The 19,180-nt window shown below is 43.4% G+C and overlaps 1 protein-coding gene across 7 annotated transcripts in view; it reads left to right on the plus strand.

The window, feature by feature from the left end:
• Positions 1-2,321: 2,321 nt before the first annotated feature.
• LOC111747583 (zinc finger protein 350-like) overlaps positions 2,322-19,180 on the plus strand; it is a 29,964-nt gene continuing 13,105 nt past the window's right edge. The window contains exons 1-2 of one of the 7 annotated variants that reach the window (XM_064294173.1): positions 2,327-2,542; positions 11,092-11,317. In XM_064294173.1, coding sequence (XP_064150243.1) covers positions 11,303-11,317 — 15 coding nt within the window. In that variant the 5' untranslated portion in view covers positions 2,327-2,542; positions 11,092-11,302. The other 6 variants (XM_064294174.1, XM_064294177.1, XM_064294176.1 and 3 more) reach the window with 6 other exon arrangements.

The raw sequence follows: 19,180 nt of genomic DNA on the forward strand, positions 1-19,180 counted from the left end.
AAGCCTCCAGCCTTTCAGGTTAGCAGCCGATTATGTTAACCATTCTTGCCACCCACAGAGTCCTGTGGTAAGGACTCCTTTTTATGTTACTTAAGCATCTAGGATACAAATACATTATTTTTTTTTAATGCTTACATTTTGTCTCCCCAAGTAGATTATAAATTTATTGATAATGTTTGTGTCTGTTTACGCCCAAGTAGATTATAAATGCCTTCATAGTTTTTGTGACTGTTTTCCCTTTCGTGCTTATAGTTACCTCTAGAAACCAAGTACTTTTTCTGCCTCTAAAGGTTTATTGTAGACATTCCCAAAACCAAACCAAACCCACCGCCGTTGAGTTGATTCCGACTCATAGCGTAGGACGGTGTGAAACTGCACCGTAGAGTTTGATGTCTGGTTCAGACAGGTTGGAAATCACTTACCTGTCAAGACAACCAAAAGCGATGCAGAGAATGCAGCACTAAGAAGAAACACACTCGAACAATTGTGTGCAGCAAGTACAAAGTGCCTTTATGTGTCACCTGTGTTTTCAAATTTTTCAAAATCAAATTGATAACAATCGTGTGCAGCAAGTGCAATGTGCCTTTATGTGTTACACTATGTTCAAAATTTTCACACACACACACAAAATAGGTATGATAAAATGAGCTTTGCCCTGCCTTATTCCACCTATCCTACCTCTGGAATCCACTGGGACATATGTTATCCTACATAATATTTATAAAAATTCATCAGACATAAAAAATTACCAACACTCAATGATTCGGCATGCATTCTATTAGTGAAAAAACATGACATCACAAAAAAATTACAGACCTAAAATAATTCAGTCACAAAATGGTTAAATTTTAAAATTAGGAAAAAAAGTGAAAACAAATGGAATAAAAAGTTCAGTTCTTTAATCTCACTAGCTACATTTCACATGATCAATAGCCTTGTGTGAGTATTGCCTACAAGTTTGGACACAATGAGCAAGGCTTTCCAGCTCTTTAGACAGCTGGGAAGTATATACTGAAAGAAGTTGCCATCATCCCAGAAAGAGCACTGGTTTACATGATTTTATATTTCCCAGCAAACAAAAGTAATTATGTATTGATTTGGAAAATGTATGAATGACCTCATGAACTAATAAAGGTTTATTTTGTCATTGAAGTAACTGAGTCGCTGCAATGCAGTTTACAGAATGGAACTGCCCTCCTGAAAGGTGTTCGTGTGTCATTAGCTCTAATAATAAAAAGGTGGCAGAACATAAAAGAAGGATCCCGTAAATAAGTCAAACACAAAGCAAGGAAAGAACTTTGGTCTCTTAAGAATGGTTGAGAGTATATGAAATGGGAGCAGGTGAAATCCTTTTGGGTTGTCTTTGTGGTAAACCCTTATATCACCCTTGGAAAGTTGCCACTATTTAGAGACTTCAGTTCCTCGGTGAGTTGAGATATGTGATTCTTACTATTTACATCATTCCTTCTTGCTTTGACTGGAGTGGGGCTTTTGGCCTGTCTCCTCTATCCAGAGTTCCTTTCCTTAATGCCATGTAAGTCACAGTGAGTACGGCTCATAGAAAAAGAGATGGAAATTTGCCATGCAGACCCTGTCTCAGAATTGTCTGATACTCTGGGTTGTTGGGTAATCTACTTCAGAAATATTTTCAGGCACCATCACTGTACCAGTCGGTTTTACACACTGGGGATACATTTGTGAAACAAGTATATGAATAAGAATCAGCATAAAGCTGGCTCCTCTGAGGGGGAGGTCAGTTATATCCCCACTTTTTTTTTTTTTCCATTGCACTCGTTCCGTGTTGGGTTGATAATTCTTCCTAAAGTTTCACAGAACTGGAGGCCTATTTTATGGTTGTGTGGTTTATTAGGGTAGTAACCAAGTACAACCAGAAGTAACAGGATCCTACTCTTAAGTTCAGCGTCAAGAAGAGATACAAGGACGGGCAACCTCTGTTAAGGTTCCCTAAGCAAAGGGCACATAACCTCTCTTGGCTTTCAGGGCAGTTTACTAGCCTTTTGACTTTTACCTTCCCGGGACAGGAGCACGTCTTTGTTCTACAGACACTTAAGCCCCTACTTGCCGTAGTTTTTTTTTTTTTTTTAAACAAAGTGTTCAAGGTGTGCTATCGTACTACTCATTTTTCTTTACTCTGCCTGTGGAAAGGAATTTAATCCGCGCCATGTTTCCTTTTGAAGCTCGAGACTCTGACAGTCTATTTTCACGAGGGTCAAGAAACCAGGAAACAGGAGGATTTCAGTTACTTTTCTTCCTGGCGGTGCCTGGCTCCTGGTTACAAAAACTGGCATTGCTCTCCTTACGGCGAGTTTTCAAATATGGCCGCCTCCGGACAGAGATGTCACGAAGGGCGCAGACATATTACCTCCGAAGACAATGCCGGAAATCCTGTTGTTCGCGATCCTATTAAACTGTCGTATCCTCGCCGGCCGCCGTAAGCGGACTCTGGCCGAAGAGTGAAAAAGTAGAAGCAGTTCCCGGAAGTAAGTGCAACGTTTCGGAATTCCTAGGGGTTCAAGAGAAGGTCAGTGTGTGTTCTGTCCATGAAACTGGGCGAGGGATGTGTGTACGTGGAGTAGTGAGGACACATGGAGTTATTGAAGGGAGCTCTGGAGGGGAGGTGTGTAAGGGGAAGCAGGTGGGAGTCGGTGCCTTTGGGATCAGTCAGGAGGGGCGCGCCTTTGTACGATTAAAGCTGTCCTGACTGTTAGGGTAACCGGGTCTTTGCGGATCCCTCTGCTTGTAAGGGGTGGAGGTGGTTTTTTACGATGAATGCGGTGTTTGTTTCGGTTTCGGGATTTAAAATGGGGCTCAGTGAAGTTGGAGCCGGGGAGGTGGGGGGATGGACATCGTAGGGGGTGTCTGGCCCAGGTTTCGTGTTAATCTGGAATGGGAGTGGGCTCTGTCTGTGGTAGAGGCTTGAAGCTTTCGATGCCGAGGACCCCTGGCTGGTGGTTGGGTTGAGGTTGGAACCTAGACTGCTGGGACAGAAGGCGGCGTATTGCCGGGGCAAGTAGCCTGAAACACTTGATTTAGATAATCTTATGTCTTTCTCCGCAAATCGACGGGCAGGCTAACTATGCCTATCAGCCTTTTAGCGCTGCAAAAAAAAAGTAGAGTTGAGTCGTTGTGTCGGACACCTTCTCGACCCCAAAGATTGACATGCATTTACACTTTATACTTTGCTAACAGAATTTCTGTTTTGTTAATTATTCGTCCCTTTGGCCATATAGCGCATATTCCAGTTTATTAGTAAGTCACATAATCCCAGTTTATTGTTAAATTCGTGTGGGTCCAGTTTCGGTTCCCATTGCTAGTGATAGAATTGGCAAAGAAATGAATTTAGGTTTATGGTGCAATTCTAGTCAAGTATGTATGTCAATATCGGCTTGGGGGTTTCTGGGGGGGGTGGTATTTTAAATAGGCAATTTTTGAATCTCTTTTTCCATGTAGATTATCCCATTGTCTGATAATAACCTCAATTTTCTTTCACAATTTGTATTGTATCTACCTTTTGCTTTATTATGATGCTTAGTTTTCCATATAAAATAGGAGAGCGGGGTGGTATTAGGGCTACAACATTTTTGTCTTGTTGCCTACTCATAAAATTCACTTGCCATAGTGTCTGGAGAAATCCTGGTAGTGTGGTGGTTAAGTGCTGTGGCTGCAGTTCGAATCCGTCGGGCGCTCCTTGGAAACTCTATGAGGTGATTCTACTCTGTCCTATAGGGTCGCTATGAGTCAGAATTGACTCAACCGCAATGGGTTTGGTTTGGTTTGGTTTTTAGTGTCTAGAGTTAGAATTAGCATCTTTCCAGGAGGTAGGATCATTGAGATGTAAATCCACCCAGGATTTCAAATTTAATGACTTAGAGAAGTTTTTATATTATTTCAAAATTAAAAGATGCCTCTTTTATCTGGATCATAAAAAACATATCTCCCATTAATTCCTTATGTTCTTTCTTTGCATCAGTTCTCTTTTTCTTTTGTTCCATCTCTTTACAAGTGTGTATAATTTATTAGTTTTTTCAGAGAAGAAGCTTTTAGAATTGTTGAGCTTTTGTTTAATATTACAACTTAATGTAAAGACAGTATTCATGTAACCAACCAATGCCCAAGGCAAGATGTAGAACATTGCCAGCACCCAAGTGGTGTTCTGTGATCCCCTTCCCAGTTATACCCTAACCTTACACCCAGAGATCATTACCACCCTGCTCTCAGTAGCAAGCCCTTTCTGGCCTTTATAGTTTTGCCATGTAGTTAATTATTCCTAATTAGTGTAATTTATTTAGGTTTGCCTATGTTCAACTGAGTATCAAAGAATTTATATGTAATTCATTTTTTGTATCAGGATTTATTTGCTCAATATTATATTTGTGACAGTCATTGGTATTGTTACACATAGGTATATTTACTTTCTCTGTAACAAGAGCTGGCAAACTTATCCCGTGAATAGATAGGAAATATTTTAGGCTTTGCAGGCCACGTAAGGACTCACATGATTCTTTGTTTTTTATTTACAAACCTTTAAAATGATAAAAAGTACTCTTTGCTTGCAGGCTTGCCAAAAGTTGTACTTGATGTATAACGTTCTATAGTTTGAAAACTTACAGCAGTTTTTTTCAGCTATCGATGTACGTTTGAGTTGTTTGAAGTTTGGACTACTACAGATAATACTGCTATGAAAATATTTGTACATGCCTTGTGGTTCAAATGTATGTTTATTGTAGGGAAATATGATAATGTATAACTTTAATGATATGTATAACTTCAACTAATAGGTGATGCCTGTTTCCTAAAGCTGGTGTAACATTTTACGGTCTCTCCAGCGAAACAGTCATGACTTTATAGTTAGTGCTTTATGTGGCTTATTTAAAATATCTTTCTATATCTAATGTGATCTTATCTTCTTAAATCTTTATTGATTTACCTTTCTCATTGAGAGTCACATTTGACCCCAAATTAATATTTGTGTATATTGTGAGGGAGGGATTAACCTTATTCTTTTTTCTTCTAATTGTCCAAGTACCATTTTTTAAAACGATATCTTTTACCCTGTAAGAATGGTATGATGGTGTCTTAGGTGTACAGAACTCTAACTTCATGAAGGGGGAGAATCATGATCAGCATCAGCCCACAGTTGATTCCCATGAAGTGGAGGTCAGACATACCTCTGCTCTTCAACTGTTTACCAGTTCTGACATCAGCAGTCCCTCCTATGCAGTGGTGAGATGGATCACTTTTTTGTGGCTTTGTTCGCCATGGTCTTGTAACTCCCACCCAAGTGACTGGGTGGCACTATGCAAATAAGGTCTGTGGAACCATAAGAAACAGATTGGTCAGTTTTGCCATCCTGCTAGGCTTAAAATGAACCATTCCAGAGTTGGGAAGGAGAGGATCTAGCCACCACCAAGGAAGAAGAGCCAAGAGTGGAGCATGTCCTTTGAACCCAGAATCCCTGGATTGAGAAGCTCCTAGAACCAGGGGGCCGAGAGAGAGAGAGAGAGAGTTGTAACACTGAAGACAGCAAGACACAGAGACAAAGAAATGGTGGCAGCAGAGGCCCACAGCGATAAAGCTGAGTGGAGTGCCTCTTCGTACTTATAGGCAGAGCTAAAAGAGCTTTGTAACACTTGCCCTAGCAGGGCAGAGGCCACGGGTCCAGAGAGAGACGTGCCTGTGGGCACAACGGAAAAGAAGCTGTCCTGATGGAAGAACTGTATCCATAATTGTGAGTATTGTTGTGAGTTCTGTGTGGTCATTGCAATGAATTATCAAATTCAGCAGGGAGGTAGCGAGTGCCATGGGAGGGACAGTCGGTATCAGAATTGATAAAGATGAGGGAGAGAGGAGGCGTGTTTGACCTCTGCCTCATAGGAATCAGACTTGGGCTCTTGATCTTGATTCTTCTTTGCCCTTGTGAAGTTAGAGGAGGTCAGACGCCATTACCACACCATTTTCACAGTCATAATGGTCACACAGAACTCACAGACAATATTCATGATTATGGGGTTTATTAGGGAAGTAACACGTTACAATTCTGCATCAGGAATGACCCAGGATACGGTTCTTCAATCACGACAGCTTTTTCTCAGCCATGCCTGCAGGCAGGTCTCTTTCTGGACCTTGGCCTCAAGGCCTCTTAGTCCCTGGCCCAGCCTCTACCTGCTTGGGCAAGTTTTACAAAGCTCCACCAGTAAGTGCCTGGGGGCACCCCACTCCTACAGCAAGCTTCCTGCCCAAAGCCACCCAGCTCTGTTGCTCTGTGGGTTGGCACACCATCTCATTCTCTGGGCCAGGAAGCCCACCACGCTGTCTTGTCCTCGTCTCCTGGTTCTGCTGCTGCCTTTTCTCTGCTGTGCTTACTGCCGTTTCTTGCCCTCTCACACTGTCTCAGTGTTATAGCTCTGTCTCCTGGGTCTAGGATGTTCTCAGTGTAGGGACCCCAGGTCCAAAGGACGCGCTTTGCTCCTGGCTTTTCTTTTTTTGATGGTAGTTAGGTCTCCTTTCTACTTCTGGGATTGGGTCCTTTTAAGCCTATCAGGATGGCAGAACTGACCAATCCCCTTGCTAGTGTTCTGTACACCTTGTTTGCATGATCCATCCCTTGCAAGGGTTTCATGCACCCTGTTTGCATAATTAGGCTGTCCAATAACCTTGGTGAGCCTCAAGCACCTTCTTTGCATAGCCTCATGTAAAAATGACATGGGATCAGCAGCATCGTCTGACCTCCTCTATTTCACAAGTGGGAAGGAGAATGAAGATCAATAGCCCAAGGCTGATTTCTTGTCCAGGCATGGACCACTAACTTGAAATTTGCCTCCAAAAATGGAGGGTGCCAAGGGATCAAAGAAAGAGGTGGACAGCTTCAGGGTGGCAGCAAAGGAGTTTATTAGGGAGGCTTACATATGAGGCAAGTCCTGGGAGGCAGCAGGACCACAGCAGATCTCCACACCCCACAGTAGGAGGACAGAGGTTTTATAGTGGTGGTGTACAATAGTGGCTAGAAGCCAGGAGATTGCATAAGTACCACTCAGCAAATGGTAGTGAACTGACGGACCACATGAGGGCATTAGTATTTGGCCTTGCAAAGCCTGGTTCCCCTTCAGTTCACCCCCTCGAGGTTGGTTCTTACAATCTGGCATGCTCCCCCTATTGTGTCATAGTATGAGAGATCCTGTCCCCTCTCCTCTGGGAACAGATGTTGAAGTGGGGTTGACCAGGTGCCATATGGTGCTCGAGCATGTGTAAGACACAGAGGAAGTTACCATGTGCCTAGAGTGGCGGGGAGACTTCTCTGATAAGGAGAAGCAACTGGGAGAGAGAAGGCGACCCAGTTCCCAGCATCCTTATCAGAGCATGCTCTGGGCCCAAGGCCTTTATATTGGCTGCCTTGGTGGGAGGCACAGAGGCAGACCATTCCCCCAACATTCCTATGAGGCAGAGGTCAGACACACCTCCTCTCTCCACTGTCTTTTACTTGCTCTGACACGAACCATCCCTCCAGTGGCACTCTACTTCTCTGCTGGGTTCAATAATTCATCACAGTGGTCACACAGAACTCATAGATGATACTTAAAATTATGGGGTTTATCAGGGAAGTTGTTGTTGTTGTTAGGTGCCGTTGAGTTGGTTCTGACTCATAGCCACCCTATGTAAGACCCTATGTACAACAGAACAAAACACTGCCTGGTCCTGTGCCATGCTCACAATCGTTGTGCTTAAATCCATTGTTGCAGCCACTGTGTCAGTTCATCTTGTTGAGGGTCTTCCTCTTTTTTAATGACCCTCCATCTTACCAAGCATGATATCCTCCAGGGGCCAATCCCTCCTGATAACATGCTTCTCAGGAACATTCTGGTTGTATTTCTTCCAAGACAGATTTGTTCATTTTTTTGGTAGTCTGTGGTATACCCAATATTCTTCTCCAACACCGTAATTCAAAGGCATCAGTTCTTTGGTCTTATTCATAGTCCAGCTTTCACATGCATATGAGGTGATTGAAAACACCATGGCTTGGATCAGGTCCACCTTAGTCTTCAAGGTGACGTCTTTGGTTTTGAACACTTTAAAGAGGTTTTTTGCAGCAGATTTGCCCAGTGCAGTGTGTCTTTTGATTTCTTGACTGCTGCCATCATGGGTGTTGATTGTGAATCCAAGTAAAGTGAAATTCTTGACAACTTTAATCTTTTCTCCATTTATTGTGATGTTGCTTATTGGTCCAGTTGTGAAGATTTTGGTTTTCTTAATGTTGAAGTATAATCCACAGAGAAGGCTGTGGTCTTTGATCTTCATCAGTAAGTGCTTTAAGTCCTCTTCACTTGCAGTAAATAAGGTTCTATCATCTGCATATTGAAGGTTATTAATGAATCTTCCTCCTGTCCTGATGGCCCATTCTATTAGGGAAGTTAAACAGGTTACAATTCAGGTTCAGGAATACTCAGGAAACAGTTCTTCCAACAGGATAGCCTTTTCTCAGCCATGCCCACAGGCACGCCTCTCTCTGGCCCCATGGCCTCTGCCCTGCTCGGTCAGGTGTTACAAAGCTCTTTTGGCACTGCCCATAAGTGCCTTCAGGCGTCCCACTCTACCAGTAAGCCTCAGCCTGAAGGCTCTCAGTTCTAGCTCTGTGGGTAGGCAAACCTAGCTCCACCAAGTGCCCAGAGGCGCCCTACTCTACCAGCAAGCCTCCTGCCCAAAGGCATATCTTCAGTGTAATAGCTCTCTTTCTAGATCTCCTGGTTCCAGGAGCTTCTCCCTGCAGAGATCACTGGGTCCAAAGAATATGCTCCGCTCTTGGCTCTTCTTCCTTGGTGGTGGTGATAGCCTCTCCCTGCTATGAAATGGGCCCTCTTTTAAGCCTAGCATGATGGCAGAACTGACCAGTTCCCTTGATGGGCCTCAATTACCTTATTTGCACAGTCACACCCAATCATTTGGGTGGGAGTTACAACACAGGGAGAGAAAGGCCACACAAAAGTGATCCATCACACTGTAGGCACCCTCTGGCTTTTCTAGCCATGGCTCTTACATTCTTGGAGGATAGCTTCCCCCTCCCAGGGATTTTACCAGTCCCAAACAGCCATTAACAATTAATCTTGTGGTAGGGCAAGAAAGTCCTAAGAGTGGGGTTAGTCGGGTACCAGCCATTCAGGTCTGCTGAGGTTTTCCCCCGGTCAGGTTCTCCAAAAGTCATCTTGGCTTCACCTTTCCTGGTGTCTGATAAAATTTAACTGAGAAGATTATTGTGAGCTTCATGAGGTATCAGCATAGCAAAACCTTTAAGGGACTTTAGGTTCAGCCACTGTACTTCAGTCCAGCAGTGCCTCCCCTTTAGTCCATTCTTTCAGTTACAGATTCTACAGTTAGGTTTTACAATTACAGTTAACCCTGTTAACAATCATTACTCACAGCTGAACCATATAATCCTATTAGCATCTCCCCTACCCTGTCTTCTCCAAACCCATCAGGAAAAGAAACATCGGATCAGTGGGAATCCTCCCTTGTTTCCCTCATTTTGAGTCTAAGCATGCTCACAAAAGCATGTAAGCCAGCCATGCCTTTATCTCCCCCCATTTTAGATAAAAAAAAATAGCCGGTGTTTAAATTACCTGAGGAGACAAGCATGTTCCTTGGTCTTGAAGAATCTTCTGTTCTCACTGAAACTTTGAGCATCTGCATCCATAAGCAAAGTCCAGTCCAGAACAGGCCATCAAATCACAGCAGTCTACACCAGCTCACAGTGTCAAACATCTTCCTCTTCATTCAGCTGGGTTCTGGTCATCTCATTCCTAGTCTTCCGAGCTAGGTCACAGTGGGTAGCACCTTCTCTCTTTTTCTCTCTCTTATCCCTATCCTCCTTGGGCTAGGTCAGTGGGTTCCACCCATAAACTTAGGAGTCCACACAACTCCCTTCATTTTTGACCAGCCAGCCTTTCCTCTCATCCTTAGCCCCAGTGGGCTAGGTCAACAGCTGCCAGTGGAACATGTCCAAACTCAGTCTGTCTCTTCGTTGCTGCACTTTCCCCCATCCGCTCATGAGTGAACTGAAGTGGTCTCTACAAGTGAGCATACCAACCTGTCTACTCACCGGCTCCCTTTAAACTTCCAGTCCTGGTAGGGGGTTCCTTCTGATGGGCACTGACTTTTCCTGCCCTGATGTACCCAAAGGCAAACTGTTTGCTGGAAATTAAAAAAAGCAGAACTTTTTTTCCTGCAGATCCTTTCTTCAAATGCAAAACTTCTGTTCTCTCAGCAGTTCTGAATTGGTCTGCATGTCTTTTGAAATGCAAAATCTGGGTGGGGCTCAGGTTGCAGAGGGTTACTGAATTCATACCAACACACTGTGTTTTTTTTTGGGCAAATCCTAGCGCCCCTTTTAGCGTATCCAATCAAGTACTGGATGAAGGCAGAGTTACATCCTCTGTTATCTGTAGTACCCCGTATTCATTTCCATCATACATTTAGGTCTGCTTTACAACACTAGGTAGGAGAAACATCCAATATCCAGAGTACATTCAAATAAACATATAACCCCTTTTTAAAACATTCCAGTTGCATCTTCTCTTCTCCACCCCTTGACTGTCTTCCCATTCATATGCATATGGCCCTGGGCCTCTGGCTGTGTATAACCAGTACACCCTGACTCCCTATCAGTCATCTTGCTTATCTGGCCTGGCTTTAGCCCAGGCCACTCCAGATGCTGCTTTTCTCCCACAGTTACCTCATTTGCACAGTCTTACTCAGTCACGTAGGTGGGAGTTACAAGACCATGGTGAGAAAGGCCACACAAAAGTGGTCCATCACATCACATTCCACAAAATCATTTTGTGGGAGTCACAAGAGCCATGAATGGCTAGAAGGGCCATATTAAGTAATTCACTGCCGTGCATACTTGTAACACTGCACATTCTGAATCTTAGGTTTTATTTCCTAAGGTTGTAAAAATTTTTGTGACACCGATTACAGGGATAGTTAGCTATATTGGGTGCATCCTGTTAAGTTGAGTGCTATGAGCAGTTATAGGATTTGGACCCATAGATAGTGTATCACTCAATTCAATTTTCCCTTCAGCCCACAGGTCCTGATTTCCAAGTCCAAGAGAATCAGTTGAAGGAAGGAGGAAGAAGTTGCAGGATTTTGGTATTGTCGTTTCTGGGGAAACCCTCGATAGACTGAGATTTTTGAACAGAAATTTACAACTGATCCAGAAGATACAAAGACAGAGCATCCCAATTGCTGGCTACTCCCCGAGAACCAAACCAAACAAAAACAAAACAAAAAAATGATCAAGGCCCAGGTGACTTTTGGTTTGTCTTGTTCTTTCCTTTGTTTTCTGTTGTAGAGGCCTGAAAAATATTTGTTCAATTAATCCGAAAAGTATCAATTTGTAAAAATAGGAGCTGAAGAGAAACTTAGACTCTGACTTTAACAACGGGCAAAATAGGATTGGGAATATACTGTTCATAGGATTAACACTAAATACTGATGTTGCAACATGCCAGTGGAGGATCCTGTGGGTTACATTAGCTGTCAACTTACATTTAATATCTCTGGCCAACACAATAGAATCATTATAATTTATATACACTGATTTTGAGAAGAAAGCAGATCAGTTCCTCAGGTGATTTCAATATTTCATATGACTTTGGTCTGAGTAAATTTTTTGATGGTTCTTCCTGCAGGGATTCGGTAGATATTGTCCTGAACGGCAGTGTTCTCATATTTGCAAAAGCAGGTTTCCTTTGGCTGTTTCTTCCCGGGTTTTTCATAGACCTCTGTAGGAATACGCTAAGCAAACTCAGTAGACACAGGAGATCAATATAAGTTAACCTGTCAACTCAGCCTTGTGGTGGTCTGGATTTATTCAGGAGTTAGACCTAATCATCCTTGGAAATGGAAGCATACACAGCTTTCTAATGGTTCCCAATGAACCTGTTTTTGAGTACAGATTCTAAAGTAGGGAGTTGAAAGTACTGTTGTTTGGTAATGTCTGGGGCTGTTGAAATGTATGATTGACTTTAGTACTTCACCTCATTTTAGAAAATGCAGAGGTATTTCCCCTTGTTCGAATCTGATCCTTATTGTCCTTGTTAAAAAAAAAAAAAATTGTCTTTATTGTTTTTAAGTACACAAATGCCTCAGGAATGTATTTTAAATCTAAAAGACTGAAATTATAAAATAAACATCACAAAATATAAGCTCCTTCTTCATGCACTTCTTTCGTAATCTGTGTTTTTAAAAGTTGGCAGTGGTTACTCTCTGCCTGATGTGTGTTTGTGTGTGTGTGTGTGTATATATATAGCTATTATAATATTTTCACATGAATGGAATTGTAGTCCAAAGACCATAGCAGCCAATGTGAAGGGACTCAGTTTTGACCTTAGGTGGCACACTTTGAATGTCTAAAGGGAAATGACTGCAGTTTGTTGAGAAACATTTCCCTGATTCTGTAGTTATATCTGAAAAAAATAAAGAACATTGCGGGTTGGGAGACAACTAAATATTTGATTTGAAAAATAATGGGGTACCGTCAAACATGTTCTTTTATGTAGGAGGGAGTTGTAAAATGGGGGCAGTAATAGTAGAATCAGAACTCGTCTAACTTCAGGGTAGATAATGTGAATCAAGATTAGCACAAAGCTGATTCCCATGAGGTGGGGGGAATATATAACTCCACCTTGTAACCTTTTTACCAATTCTGATAGAAGCTGTCCCTCCCACGACGCTCTACTTTTCTTCTGTGTTTGATAATCGGTTGCGGTGGACGCATAGAACTCACAGACCATACTTAACAGTTAAGTGGTTTATTGAGGAAGTTACGGGGTACGGTTCAGGGTCAGGAAGCATGTAGGCAGCATCTCCCTTCTTCAGTGCAGGATGGCTCTCTCAGCTTCTCTCCACCATGCAGATCTCCTCTTAGCCCCCTGAGGACAGGCCTGCTCTTGACACCCTGATCACAGGCACCTCTTGGCTACCTCAAGACAGGCTACTCTCCGCCCCCTTCGGACAGGCTCCTCTTGGCCCTGCCGTCTCTTACCACCAACTGCCACAGAGCCCCTTTTCGGCCTGTCGCCACCAGCTCGGCTGCTGACCCACTTCCAGGGCTGTCACTGTCTTCAGTATATCACCTTGGACTTGTGTTATAGCTATTTTAGAAGGTTACTTGCCTCCTTTTGCTCTGCGGCTTCTCTTTTCTCCCTTATCCATTTTCCTTTCTGTTCCTTCCTGCTTCCTGTCTTCTTGCTTCCTGTCTAAAAACCTCTGAAGGATTGGCTGGTTATATCTACAACTCCTTGTCAATTTCAAAGCATGGCCCTCTCACCAGGCCCACAAACTTACCAATTCCCTTTCAGTAGGCCACAGATACTTCATTTGCATAGTCCAACGTTACTGCATTTGTACAGTCCAAAGTCACAGCATTTGCATAGTCTATTGATCAATCCCTGCAAAGTGCATACCAATCATAGATCATGCTGCAGCCCAGGGCCAGAAAAGAAGTATCAAACCATCATTGATTATCGTTTACCTGGGAAATGTCAATCAAACCAGACAAAAGTAACAAACCCTCTGAGGTAGAAAACTAGGGCAAAGATAACTCCTCAAGGCTTAGGGGATGTAAAAATGGTGTGGGGCAGCATCTAATCTCCTCTTACATCACAAGGGGAAGGAGAATCAAGATCAACAGCCCAAGGCTGATTCTTATGAGGTGGAGGTTAGGCAGGCGTCCACTCTCCAACCTTTCTACGATTCTGACCCCAACCATCCCTTCCACAGCACTCTACTTTTCTGCTGGGTTTGGTAATTCATTGCAGTGTGCACAGAGAATTCACAGACCATACTCACGTTATGGGCTTTGTTAGGAAAGTAACAGGTGACAGTTCAGGTTCACGAAAGGTCAGGATACAGTTCTTTGATCAGGACAGCCTGTTCTCAACCATGCCTGCAGGCAGGTCTCTCTGGCCCTTAGCTGCTTGGCCTGGCCTTTGCCCTTTTTGGGCAAGTGTTACAAAACTCTAGCTCTGCCAGTAAGTGCCCAGGGAGGCCCTTCGCTGCCAGCGAGCCTTGGCCTGAACACTGCAGGCCGCCCCCTGGCTTTACTAAAAAAAAAAAAAAAATTTTTTTTTTTTTTTTACTAGCCGTGGTTTTTTCATACTCAGAGGATAACTTCCCCTCCCAATCATTTTACCAGTCTGCAGTGCACTGGATTGCTTTTTATAGTCTTTTTCACTGTGGTCTTATGATCCCCACCAAATTGTTGTGTGGGCCTGTGGCCCACCAAGGGGATTGGACAGCTTTCTAATAATGCAAATAAGGTGCGTGGTGCCCTTGTAGGGGCGGGACTAGGCAAACAATGTACATGGAACTCTAACAAGGGGATAGGTCAGTTTTGTCATCCTGCTACACTGAAAATAAGCCATCCCAGAGGCAGGACGGGAGTGACCTGACTACCACCAAGAACAGACAGGAGCAGATCATGTCCTTTGGACCTGGGATCCCTGCGCCAAGACCCTCCTAGATCCAGGAGACAGACAGAGAGGAGCTGTAACATGGAGGACAGCGAGTGATGGTGGTTCAGCAGCAGCAAGAACCATAGTGGCGCAAGACGGCAGCAACCATGAGACCAGCAGGCAACAGTGGGGCGGGCTTCCTGGCCCACAGAGCAAGCAGGCTGAACGCCTCCCAGCAGGAGCCTTTCTGGCAGAGTTGGTGCCTCTAGGCGCTTGGCGGACGGAGCTCAGCTCACCAATCTGTGATGGGAGAGAGCCGAGCACCTTCAGCCCCAGGCTTCCTGATGGAGTAGGCTGCCTCCAAGCACTTACTGGCTGTGGTAAAGAGTTTTGTAGCACTTACCCAAGGAGAACAGAGCTGGACCAAGGGGCAGAGAGAGGACTACCTGCTAGCATGGCTGAGAAGAGACTGTCCTGATCAAAGAACTGTATCCTGAGTTATCCCTGATCCTAAATTGTAACCCATTCCCTAATAAATTCCATAATCATGAGTATAGTCTGAGTTCTGTGTGGCCATTGCAATGAATTATTGAACGTACAGAGACGTAGAGAGTGCTGTGGGAAGGACAATTGGTGTTACGATTGTTAACAAAAAGGTTGGAGAGAGGAGGTATGTGTGACCTCTGTCTTGTGGGATCCAACCTTGCATTGTTGATAATGATTCTCTCTCTCCCTCGTGAAGTTAGAGGCTAGACACCCCTACTGTGCCATTCTTACAGAGTCCAAAACAGTCATTAACAATCCTTCAGTAGGCCAAAGAGGTCCCAGGGTGAGGTTGCTGAGGTACCAGCTATTCAGATCTGCTGGTCTGTCAGATTTTCCATAAATTGTCTCATCCTCATCCTTTCTGACCTCTGATAAAATTTAAGTGAGAGAAAATTATTTCCCTGCTCTGAGCCTCTCAAGGTATCAGCATAGCAGTACCTTGAAGGGATTTTAGGTTGGGCCAATATACCCCAATCCAGCAGTGCCACTCCCTTAGTTGACCATTTCACCCTTATTGCTTATACAATTACAGTTTTTATAATCACAACTCTGTCAACAGTCAACCCTCACAACTCAATGGTATAATCCTATCAGCATCTTTCCTCAGACCCATCAGGAAAAGAGGAATCTATTCAGTGGGAGTCTTCCTGTCTCCCTCATTTTGAGTGTAAGCACTCCAATGAAAGCATGTAAGCTGGCCACTTCATGGCTTTATCTCCCCCCATTTTAGATAGCCAGTGGTTAAATTGCACATCCCTATCAAAGCAGTACTCTGAGGAGACAAACATATTTCTTGATCTGAAGAATGTTCTGTTCCCATTGGGACTTTGAGCATCTGCATTCATAAGCAAAGACACGTCCAAAGCAAGCCATCAAGTTGCAGCAATCTGCTCCAGCCCACAGTGTCAAAAATCTTTATCTTCGTTTGGGTAGGTTCTAGTCAGCTCGTCCCTAGCCTCTCTGGTCTGAGTCGATGGGTACCAGCCGTAAGCTAGGGACTCCACATACCTTCCTGCAGTTCAGACCTGCCAGCTATTTCTCTCTCTCTTAGCCCAAGCCTCTGTGGGCTAGGTCAACAGGTGCCAGTGGAACGTGTCCGGCTGTCTCTTCGTTGCTGCACCTCCCCCACTTCTACGCATCAAGTGGACTGAGGTGGTCACCACAAGTGAGCATAACAGGCTGTCTACTCGCCAGCTCCTTTTCACTTCCAGTGCTGGAAGGGAGTTCTTCTGATGGGCACTGACTTCCTGCCTGTGTGTACCCAAAGGCATACTGCTTGCTCAAAATTCAAAAAAGCAAAACAGTCATTTTTATCCTCCAGTTTCTTCCTTCAAATGCAAATCTTCTGCTCTCCCAGTAGTTCTGAATGGGTCTGTGTTTCTTTTCAAATGCAAATTTCCTGACTTTGAAGGCTCTGAGTGGGGCTCAGGTTTTCAACCCTCAGCCCCCAATACTCTATACACAGGGCTACTACATTCAAACCAACACCCAGTGTTTCTTTTGGGCAAATCCTAGTTCTGTTTTAGCATATCCAATCAAGTATTGGCTGAAGGTGAAGTTATATACTCTCTGTTATCTATAATACCCAGTATTCATGTCCATCATACTTATAGGTCTGCTTTACAACACTAGGTAGGAGAAACATTCAGTATCTCTAGTACATTCAAATAAACACATAACCTTTTTAAACATTCCAGTTTTGTCTTCTCTACACCTTAACTATCTTCCCATTTATCTGCATATGGCTATATGGAACCAGCAGACCCTGGCCCCATATCAATCATCGTGTTTAACTGGCCACTCCAGATGCGATTTTTCTTCCCTCAGTTGCAGCATAACATCTCTTACTTTCAGCCATTATAGATGACACCAACCAAGGTGAAGATCTAAGAATAAAAAGTCTCAGTTCCCACGCCCCTTTGTTATTTCTCTTGCAAAGTCTTGTGCTTCCATGATTCTGGAGTCATTGCAAGAAGTACTGCTTCTCACGCTCACTGTAAAAATGGTGTGTCGTCATCATCTAACTTCCTCTAACTTCATGAAACCCATACAAAACCCATTGCTTTCGACTCACGAGGGGGAGAGAAAAGATTAACATCAGCCAACAGTTGATACCTATGAGGCGGAGGAGGTTAGACATGCCTCCTCCCTCCAGCCTTTTTACCAATTCTGACCCCAGCCATCCCTCTCACAGCACTCTCTACTTCTCTTCTGGGTTTGATAATTTATTGCTAATGGCTACATAAAATTCACAGACCATAATCACAGAGATTATTAGGGAAGTAACAGTTTCCAATTCAGGATCAGGACGCACTCAGGATACAGTTCTTCGATCAGGACACCCTCTTCTCAGCCATGCCTGCAGACTGGACTCTGTTTGGCAGTTGGCCTCTCTGCCCTTCACCCCATCTGCCCTGCATAGGCAAGTGTTACAATACTCTTTAGCTTCACCAGTAAGTCCCTGGGGGGCACCCACTCTGCCAGTAAGCCTCTACCCAAAGGCATTCAGCTCTCTTGCTTCATGGGTCAGCAAGGCTAGCTATGCCAGGAAGTGGTGGAGGCACCACTGAAGGCTCTCAGCTCTCTCATTCCATGGCTTGGGAAGCCCACTACGCCATCTCACACTATCTCCTGGTTCTGCTGCCACAGCTTGTTACCATCTCATTATTTCCAGTGTTACAGCTTTCTCTCTCTGTTTCCTGGGTTTAGAAGGTTCTCAGCACAGGGACCCCAGGCCCAAAGGACGCGCTTCGCTCCTGTCTGTTGCTGGTAGTGAGGCCCCCTTTTTATCTCAGAGATGGCTCATCTCATTCCTAATGGGATGGTGAAACTGACCAATCCCCTTATTAGGGTTCCATATAGCTTATTTGCATGGCCCCACTGCCACAATAGGTCAGTGTACCTTATTTGCATTATTAGGAAGCTATCCAGTCCCCTTGGTGGACTACAAGCACTTTATTTGCATAGTTCCACCTAGTCATTTGGTGGGAGTGAGAAGACTGTGGCTAGAGAGGCCGTATAAAAGCAATCCATCACACCAAACAGTGTATGGATAACCAATAAAAGATAACCAATAATTTCAAAGTAAAACAATCGTTGGGCTATTTTAGAATCTGCCTGTCTTAGGTCTTTTATTCAGCAAAAAGTGGTGATTTTTGAGTGTATAGTTGTATCTTTGAATATTTCTTCTCCCTTCTCTTTCCTCTTTCAGAAGTTAATGGATAGGCATATGCTAGACATTCTCACTCTGTCCATATTTACTAATTCTTCATTTATATGTTCTCTTGCTCTCTGCTACATTTTGAGTAATTTTATCTATTATATATTGTATTTTACTAATTATCTGTGTGTTGTATTTTATATGCTCTTAACCTATCTGTTAATATACATAATGTGTATATATGTATATGTGTGTGTATTAAATTTATTTTTCACAAATCTTCCTAATAATCTATTTTAGTCTCGTGTTCTTTAACCATTTTTGTAGTTTCTGTTATTCCTTTGAATGTATTAAATAACCTTATTTAACTTGTACTTTTTCCTAATTCTAATATCTGAAGCTCCTTTACTGTGGTTTCTGATACAGGTTTCCCCACTATCCGAAAGTAGGGGGTTCCTATGAAACCTTTCATAAGCCAAAATGGCATTAAGTGAAGAAGCAGTTACCATTAATTTATGTTGGAAAAATTTTTGAGTGTCCTCAGCCCTCCCAAAAATCTACAAAATCATACCAAATAACATAAAACCTAAAATAACACTAACATATAGTAGAAGCAGGAATGATATGATAAATACACAGCCTATATAATGTTTTTTTTTTTTATATATAATGTAGAAATAATGTACGTACACTGGTTTGATACTGAGATGCTGAGTGTAGTTCCCAGCAAAGGAGCTTGGCGACGCCACTCTCACTGCTCAGCTTGCTGCAAAACAAACACTGAACACCACTTCTCCTTTTTGCCTTTTTTTGTAAAAGTATAAATGAACAAATTATTCAAGAAGGATCATCACAAAATTGGTTGCTTTGAGGTGGAGGTTAAAGATGTCCCAAATGTCCAACTTTTCCACACTGCCGTACCACTCCATCATCTCTAACCTCATCTACTCCTCCTCCCATCATACTCTCCCTCCCATCTTTGGGTTCTGTAATTCACTGCAACATC

This window comes from Loxodonta africana, chromosome 11, assembly GCF_030014295.1.
Source record: "Loxodonta africana isolate mLoxAfr1 chromosome 11, mLoxAfr1.hap2, whole genome shotgun sequence".
NCBI lineage: Eukaryota > Metazoa > Chordata > Mammalia > Proboscidea > Elephantidae > Loxodonta > Loxodonta africana.